The 9,768-nt window shown below is 40.0% G+C and overlaps 1 protein-coding gene across 2 annotated transcripts in view; it reads left to right on the plus strand.

The window, feature by feature from the left end:
• Positions 1 to 9,245, plus strand: part of KIAA1456 (KIAA1456 ortholog) — a 68,706-nt gene extending 59,461 nt beyond the window's left edge. The window contains exon 6 of one of the 2 annotated variants that reach the window (XM_010838827.1): positions 5,993 to 9,245. In XM_010838827.1, the coding sequence (XP_010837129.1) occupies positions 5,993 to 7,026 (1,034 nt within the window). In that variant the 3' untranslated portion in view covers positions 7,027 to 9,245. The remainder of the gene's footprint in view (positions 1 to 5,992) is intronic. The other variant, XM_010838828.1, reaches the window with a different exon arrangement.
• The last annotated feature ends 523 nt before the right edge of the window (positions 9,246 to 9,768 follow it).

Here is a 9,768-nt window from a genome sequence, read left to right on the forward strand (position 1 = left end):
GTGAGAAATCTCGTGCAAGGCAAATTATTTCCTCCAACACACTTTTAAAATAATTAACATATTTGAATAAGGGAATATCATGGCAAGTTCTTTTTCAAAGTGAGAAATCTCGTGCAAGGCAAATTATTTCCTCCAACACACTTTTAAAATAATTAACATATTTGAATAAGGGAATATCATGGCAAGTTCTTTTTCAAAGTGAGAAATCTCGTGCAAGGCAAATTATTTCCTCCAACACACTTTTAAAATAATTAACATATTTGAATAAGGGAATATCATGGCAAGTTCTTTTTCAAAGTGAGAAATCTCGTGCAAGGCAAATTATTTCCTCCAACACACTTTTAAAATAATTAACATATTTGAATATAACAAGCTTTATCAAAGCAAGGTGAGTCTATACAAAACTGCTAGATATTAATAAACATACAGAATACGACTATTTTCTCTCTCCTGAAATAAACAAGAAATCAATTTATTCACACTAATTGGGAACTGTATATCTGCAAAGTGAGGGGATGCAGACCTGGATGTCATGACCTTGGAACCAGTTAGGACTGGCAAGAGATGGTTGTCATGGAAACCTGCTCTTTGACAGTCCTACTTCTCTGCTTTTGAAACTGTTAACTCCATTTGGTTGTAAGAATTAAGAGAAGGGATTCTTGTTGAACCAAGAAACACTACACTGTCCTCTGAATCTTCAGTAGGAAGAAAGGTTTTGGTTTGGTCATGCCAACTGAAGAACTAGAAACTGCAGGGAGGTCAGAGAAGTGCTTGCTCTTCTTTTGTTTACTTTAGTTGTAGAATTTCTATGGCCAGCAACCTACAAACAGCTGTGCTGCTGAACCACCGCTGGGGTGTGGGACTACTGACCAACTTTGCTCTTTCAGAAAATGCTCCATGTTGTACATTGTTGAGTCCTTCTTTTCGTCCAGCTGAAGTCTCCTGCCTGAAGATGAGATGAGAACAGCTGGCTGCCATCTTCCAGTGAAAAATGCTTCCTTCAGTGGAAACCCAGCATGTGTTTTTATGAACTGTGGTCATTTTCCAGTTAGTTTTTACATTTAGAACTAGGAGAAATTTCACTAAACTGTCTCTCCTATGTCCACATAGATTTACTTCCCTATTTAGAATGCTGTATGTTGGCATTTCTTGCTTAACATGAAGAAATATATTTTTACTATTTTTAAATATATAAATATATATTTTCCATGTCCCTTAATAATAATATGAGAGGGTAAGCATCAAACCCAATTATACATTCCTTATGTTTTACTGACAGATAACAAAAAGAAACAGTCTTTCTACTTACTTTTAGAATAGGATGATAACATTTTTATAAAAATTTGTCCATATATTGAAATGGGGTAAACCAACTTTTCATGCCAGTGGGTCTCAACTTGAGATTATATTGTACCCCACTCTCAGGGGATATTTGTCAACGTTTGGAGGCATTTTTGGTTGTCACAACTGAGCGCTGTTATGTTCAACCGTTGTCTACTTGGTCCCCACTGCCTTGCAATAAAGAATTATCCAGCTTGTTTAAAAATGCCAATAAAAAATAAAAATTAAAAAAATAAAATAAAAATGCCAATAGTGCTGAGGTTGTAAAATTCTGCTTCTACTGTATTTCCCCTGGGAGCAATGGTTCGGTATTTGTTAATTCAGTGTTCACAGGACATTACAGAACATAACTTCTGTGAATAATTAGAATTGATTGTAATCTTGTGTTTTGACTGTGAGAGGAGAAAAAAGCATAATTAAAATAGGATGATTTTAATACAGTAATATCTTTTTAGCAGACTTTATAGGCCTTTATAGACTTTCTAGGTTCAGCAGCACAGCCTGTTGTAGGTTGCTGGCCATAGAAATTCTACAACTGAAGTAAACAAAAGAAGAGCAAGCACTTCTCTGACCTCTCTGCAGTTTCTAGTTCTTCAGGTGGCATGACCAAACCCTACTAAACCCATGGATTCCGAATACTTATAGTCAAATGAGACACACCTGAAAAATTAAATAATAATACATCATAAAAGACCAAGATATAACAGGACTTTTAAGATGACTATGTGTAACCTCATATGATTCTGGAATCCAGTCGCTGAATTCGACCTACCCATGTGTTCAATCAACACCCTATCCTACAGAAAACACACACCAAGTGCTACTTTTGCCTTTAAATTATGATTTTTAAACAACAAGGGACTTCTCTATTCTTTAAAATTCAACACAGTTTCCTGACATTGCTAATTCATATAAATACATCTTTAAGTCCCACTTATTTACAATGTTTCTTAATAGAATATGTGTGTATAGGCATGTATAATACATTTTATATGTATTTTAAGTTTTCCTTTTTCTAAAACATCTGGCTTAAAAGTTACTTAGTATTATATGTTAAATATATAAAAGATTCAGATATTTCCTGGGTGAAATTATGGTATTAAAATGGATTATCACATAAGCAATATTAAGGAATGAAAAGTGTAAAGATATTCTTCCTTAAAAGCAAAACTTCTGAAGCCAAGAATCCTAAAATGTTGAAGGCCTATAAAGTCTGCTAAAAAGACATTGCTGTATTAAAATCATCCTATTTTAATGATGTTTTTTCCCCCTCTCACAGTCAAAACACAAGAATATAGTCAATTCTAATTATTCACAGAAGTTATATTCTATAATGTCCTGTGAACACTGAATTAACAAATACCGAACCATTGCTCCCAGGGGAAACACAGGATTAGGTTCTTGTGAGCCTCTGGTCACAATATTTTTATCAATTAATCAACAGAGAAATCATGAACAAAAACACAAAAATGCAAAACACACGGCACTAAATAGACCGTGAAAAGGACACTTGTTGACACTACGAGAGCTGAGACAGGAACGGATCAGCTCCTCCTCAGACCCCAGCTGGGAACACGTGCCTTGGGAAGCTCAACTTTTGGGTTGTTCTATGCACGTCAAGGAATGACCACAAAAATGCTGAGCATACAGACTTCTGAAGTTATAAAAAAATTTTAGCAAGTGAGCAAATTTGTGGATACAGAATCCACAGGTGATAAGGATCAACTACGTTTAGACAACACACCCATGGAAGTTTCAGGGTGAATTAGGTGCAAGATATGGGAGATATTAACGACCAGGAGTAGTCACAGATCTGAATGTTAGTGCTCTCCTAAATCTGACTCAATCCTGACTTCTCTGCCCCCTTTTAGCTCATTGACCAAGACACTACTCAAGAAGTGTAAGCTCTGGGGGGGACTTTCTTGGTGGCCCAGTGGTTAAGATTCTGCACTCCCAATGCAGGAGGCCTGGGTTGGAGCCCTGGGTGGGGAACTAAGATCCCATAGGCCCTGCTTGCTGCATGGTGTGGCCAAAAAATAACAAAATTTTAAAAAGACATCAATAAAAAAAAAAAAAAAAAGAGTGTAAGCTTTCAAACTAACCTTTGCAAAGGGCTCATTCTTCACTGTCACTAGCCTGACACCTAGTGAAGTAAAGTGATCAGTCAACAATCACAAAGCTGGTCACTGCTAGATCCAGGACAAAACACACTGGTGTCTTGTTCTCTAAATGCATCTGAGGGTCTCCCTGGTGGCTCAGTGTAAAGAATCGCCTGTCAGTGCAGGAGACACAGGTTTGATCCCTGATCTGGGAGGATCCGACATGCCAGGGAACTAAGCCCATGCACCCCAACTACTGAGTCTGTGCTCTAGAGCCCGGGCGCTGCGACTACTGACCCCGTGTGTCGCAACTGCTGAAGCCGCAAGGCCTGGAGCCTGTGCTCTGCGACAAGACCACTGCAACAAGCGGCTTGCGCACTGCGACCAGAGAGTGGCCACAGCTAGAGAAAAACCCATGCAGCAACGAAGACCCAGCACAGCTGTAAATAACTAATTTAAATGCATTTGAACCTTGGGCCTCTAGGTTCCTGCATGGTATAGTAAGAGAAACCAGGGTTTGTGCTCTGCTGATGGGAAAGCAAACCTGATTGGGAACAACACAAAGTGTGCCTCCTGGATAATCTTGCTTTGACAGCTTTATCTATATAATAATCTCACTTTAGACATTTACTAGCTCTCTGTGCCGTGTAAACTAAAGAGATTTATTTGTACCTCTGCATTATGCTAAGGTTATAGGCGCTGTTTCAGCCGCTCTACTCACATCTGAGCAGCAATGTCCAGATTCTCTTTAGAGCCAATTTCCTACCTGAAATAAGTGATAAGCTTGTGTGAGGAAAAATAATGTGATGTTTTTTCTTAACACAGTGTGATTAAACTCTAGGAGCTCACAGACTGTGGCTGCTGCTAAGTCACTTCAGTCGTGTCTGACTCTGTGTGACCCCATAGATAACAGACTAGTACTTTCTAAATCCTGTTTGATAAAAATGCATCTAATAACCCCCCTAGGACTAGATACAGGCAATCCCACTTGACTCTCATTTTAACTTGCAAAGAACTGCAAGTAAAACAGTGACCGGTAAGTTGCTTTTTCTTAAGTAAATACAATTTCATATTATATTATTAAAAATTATAAGGAATCATTTGGTTTGGAGGTTGGATGGCTTACCTTTGCATTTTCTAAACAGAAATTTTTTTTTTAACATTTTCTCTACTTACACTTGCTTATTAACCAACTGTATTAATCAACCAGTGGTGTCAATCTTGTGATGCTTCAATCTTGTGATCATTCATTAAAACAAGTTATTTCATAGAATTCTACTAGGGAACATTTACCTAACTTAGGGTTAGCTCTCCCTTTCAAATTGTATTAATTCACACTGGTCGTTCTTCTGGCTAATGAAATTCACAGGATTTTAGAACTGGAAGAGGCCTTACAGATTGTTTATTCTAGGTGTCTTCTTATACATGAAGAGACAGAGTCCAGAGAAGTTACATAATTGTCCAAGATTAGTTGCCAATGGCACCCCACTCCAATACTCTTGCCTGGAAAACCTCATGGACAGTGGAGCCTGGTAGGCTGCAGTCCATGGGGTCACTAAGAGTCAGACATGACTGAGCGACTTCACTTTGACTTTTCACTTTCATGCATTGGAGAAGGAGATGGCAACCCACTCCAGTGTTCTTGCCTGGAGAATCCCAGGGACGGTGAAGCCTGGTGGGCTGCCGTCTGTGGGGTCGCACAGAGTCGGACATAACTGCAGCGACTTAGCAGCAGCAGCAGCAGCTGTCTAATAAGCAGAGGCATCTCATTTTGTTGCACTTTGCGGACACTGCGTTTTTACAAATGGAAGGTTGGGGCAACCTTGCACTGAGCCTGTTGTCTATTGGCGCTGTTCTGCCAACAGCGTTTGCTCACTTTGGGTCCCTGTGTCACATTTTAGTAACGTTTTCAACTTTCTCATTATCATTATCTTTTCGTGGTGACCTGTGATCTTGGGTGTACTGCTGCAAAAAGATTATGACTTAAGGAAGGCTCAGGTGATGGTTAGCAGTTTTTAGCAATATTGTTAAATTAAGGTACATACATTATTTTTTAATGCATAATGTTAGTGCACACTTAACTGATTACAGTATAGTGTAAGTATCACTTTTACATGCACTGGGAAACCAAGAATTCGTGTGACTTTATTCATTCCAGTGGTCTGGAAGCAAACCCACAGTATCTCCAGGGTCTGCTGATATAGGAAACAAAGTTAAAAATTATGCTTCTACTGAAACCAGGTCTGCTATTTCTACCATCTGCCCAAGCTGCAGGAAATAAGAAGTACTTACAACATGTCAAGGGCTTCTCAGGTGACACAGTGGGAAAAGAATCCACCTGCCAATGCAGGAGATGCAAGATATGCAGGTTCAATCCCTAGGTTGGGAAGATCCCCTGGCGGAGGAAATGGTAACCCACTCCAGTATTCATCAAAATTGCATCACTGTTATATGGAAAACACTAGTCTATAAATGTGTAGACTAGTATTTATATAGAAAATACTAGTCTATAAATGTGTATACACACTGAGATCCAGTTTCTTCTTTTTCAGTCATACATCATTTTTCTACAAAACAAAGAAGAATCAGAGCCATAAAAGAAATGGCCAGGGTCCTAGTTCCTGGGGGCCAGCTGATGATTTATGTTTGGGCCATGGAACAGAAGAACCGGCACTTTGAGAAGCAAGACGTGCTTGTTCCCTGGAACAAAGCCTTGTGCTCCCAACGCCTCTCGGAATCCGGCCAGCCGGGGAGAAAGCAGGAGTGTGGGCGCCCAGAAAGAGGCCATCCCTACCACCCGGCCTGCTCCGCCTGTCACTGTTCCGTGTGTTTTGAGGGGCGCTGCAACTCGAAGCGGTCCCACAGTGTGGACTGCGACTCTGTTCTGGCTGGCACCTGCTGTGCAAATATTTCCAAGGAAGGCGAGGAAGAAAACGGATTCTATAACACACTGGGGAAATCGTTTCGCTCCTGGTTTTCCTCTAGATCTTTGGATGAATCCACTCTGAGGAAGCAAATTGAAAAAGTGAGACCCCTGAAAAGCACAGAAAGTTGGGCCAATAGCGCGATATCCATCCAGCCTTCAAGACACTCAAGTTTCGACTTAGGTCATCCAGAGACTTTGTCAGCAGGAGAGCAAAATTTAGATGAGGAAGTGTTTGTGGAGCCGTCTCAAGGACCTCGGGAGTGGCTGAGGGTGCCCACCACATGCAAACAGCTAAACGGAGACCATCCCGGAGTCATAAGGAGAAACGGAGATGGGCATTTTCTGGGTGGCGTCAATGCTAAGGAGAGCTGTGTGGATGAAGATAACTTAGAAGAGGGCACCGCTTCTGGTAGTAAATTATGGAGGAGGATTTCTGCAGCAGATTCCACAGACTCCAACCCAGGGGACGCCATTTCTGTCGAAGAACAACAGCCCGACGTTTTGGATTCCAGAGCCTTTATGCGTTATTACCACGTGTTTCGAGAAGGTGAGCTCTGCGGCCTGCTGAAGGAGAGTGTGTCGGAGCTCCATATTCTGAGCTCTGGGAACGACCACGGCAACTGGTGTGTCATTGCAGAGAAGAGGGAGAGCTGTGACTGATGGGATCATCTCAGACACGCCCTCCAAAAGAGGAACCACGTTCTTCTCACTGGGTTTGTGATGTGGTTCCTGGAACTGGCATCCAACGTTGTTATTTGGTCTGTGTTTAATCTATTTAGATTCTCTACAGACTATGAATTCAGCATCTTTTCAGTCAAGCACAGTGCTTGGCTATCTAAAGCATCTGACAAAGTCTTTGTGGTTAAAGGTTAATAGAAGAGATCTGAAGAAGCAATAGAACAAGAACTCCGATATGGGCGAATTGCCCTAACAATACATGTGTACATGTTTTTCAGTATTATATTGTGATTTCAAAAGATTCTGCTTTTAAGTATACCTTGTAAAAACATCATTTGTATGCAGTAAGGGGGTAATTCCTATCTCTAGTTATAATTTACCACTGCACAAATGTGATCAATTAATTCATGGCCAAGGCCTTGCTTCTGCTTAAAGTCTTTAGAAAGGTGAGAGACAGTGGAGAGAGACAAGCAGGGTTCTGAGAACTTTTCTAAATGATAAGCGAACTTGCTTCAAGGTAAGTAAATAACAAGGTTTTTCATGTTGCCCAGAAGGCTTTTAAAGGCACTGTCAGCATGCAGAGTAGATATGTGGGCACTAGAAGACGTTGCAAGTTATCCAGGAGGTATTTTTCCAACCTTATTAGAAGCAGGAGTATCCAGTCATCGAAAGTCCAAGACTGACTAATGAATTTTCATCTGGGAATGATGCTTTTCTTATGCACTGAAGGGATATTTAGAAAATAAAAATCTGGTTGAAGCAGCATTTTATTTTGGTTCTCGATACAAGTAGATCATTAAAGTGCAAGATATTTGGACTTGGTGGAGGGCTAACTATTGGATTTTAAACAATAATATCTGGGCATTTATCCTCTTGAAAGGGACTACATTTTAATGGTTGTAGTAAGAATTTAGACAATCAAATCTTACTAACTAAAGGTTCAACTTCTGCCACTTTATAGACAAATGGATAGGTGGGCATTGCCTGATCACCACATGTTTACTTTTAACCATGGATCTGTTTATATCCATGTCGTGGACACTGAGACATAGCTATGATTCGGAAAAGCAGGCAAGAGTTGACCCAGGAATACAGTCTCAGACAGTTCCTTAATGAGGAGAGAATCAACACTTGACAAAAGCCTTTTTACTGTATGGGCTACTGTAAACCTGGAAGATACCCAATTCTTGTTTTGCTTTCCACTGAAATTACTAAAATAGTATAACTTTTTCTCTTCAGTGATTGTGCACTAACTAAAAATACTGATGATACTTTCAAAGAAGTTTAAAGGATTATTTTTAATGTGCATCTGAAAGTATTGAAGTTTATTATTCTCTTGGCTTCAAAATAAGATTGTGTCATCACCTTTTCGGTTGATGAGGCTGTTGGGTGGAAATGAGATCTATGATTTGTATTGTTCTGCACACAGTCTGCATTAGAGGGATGATAAAAACAAACATAAAAGTGGAATATAAATTAAAATTTAATTTAATGTCTTCCATTTCTTAAATGAGGATATTAAGCCATGAGTGTAAGTGGGGTTTTTGTTGGAAAGAAATGTTCTCAGAGTCAGAGACATTCTTCTAATTAAGGCTTGATGACCCTTCTATTATGAATGGATTTTTCCTCTCCTTGAAATCTGTTGTCACATACATCTTCATTACCAGTCTTGTTGCTTGAAATCTGTTTATAAAGTCATGGCTTTCTGGGAGGGAAGCCACCATGTAAGTTCCACCACTTACGTGGAACTCAGTTCATTAGACGGCGCCAGAAAAGCTTTGAGCAAACCTTTATGTGCAACCTCCTACACACACACACACACACACACCACTTTATATAAGCTAACTCTCTAGAATGGTTTTTGAGAGAAGAATATTTTCACATAATTTTGATTTGACAAGGCTATAAATAAAAAAACACTAATACTACCAATCTTTCAGTCTTCAACTGCTGAGCACAAGGATTCTATTCACCCAGATTATTTTGTATGCAAACAACTGACTTTCCAGTTGATAATCTCTCTTTGGTATATTCATGTGAAAAACACTCTTAAATCTTACTTCTGTCTTTGGAGATATATATATATATGTATGTGTGTATATATATATACACACACACACACACACACACACTCGCATACGTGTGTGCTAAGTCACTTCAGTCTTCTTTGTCATTCAGTGGACTATAGTCAGCTAGGCTCCTCTGTCCATGGGATTCTCCAGGCAAGAACAATGGAGTGGGTTGCCATGTCCTCCTCCAGGGGATCTTCTCGACCCAGGGATCTAACCCATATCTGCTGCGGCTCCTATACTGCAGGCAGATTCTTTACTTTATATATATGTGGGCTTTGCTGGTGGCTGAGACAGTAAAGAACCCACCTACAATGCAGGAGACCTGGGTTTGATACCTGGGGTTGGGAAGATTCCCTGGAGAAGGGAATAGCAACCCACTCTACTATTCTTTATAGTCCAACTATAAAGAGTTGGATTATAAAGAAAGCTGAGTGCCCAAGAATTGATGCTTTTGAACTGTGGTGTTGGAGAAGACTCTTGAGAGTCCCTTGGACTGCAAGGAGATCCAACCAGTCCATCCTAAAGGAGATCAGTCCTGGGTGTTCATTGGAAGGACTGATGTTGAAGCTGAACCTCCAATACTTTGGCCACCTCATGTGAAGAGTTGACTCATTGGAAAAGACTCTGATGCTGGGAGAAATTAAGGGCAGGA

This window comes from Bison bison, unplaced genomic scaffold, assembly GCF_000754665.1.
Source record: "Bison bison bison isolate TAMUID 2011002044 unplaced genomic scaffold, Bison_UMD1.0 scf7180017864105, whole genome shotgun sequence".
Classification (NCBI taxonomy): Eukaryota; Metazoa; Chordata; class Mammalia; order Artiodactyla; family Bovidae; genus Bison; species Bison bison.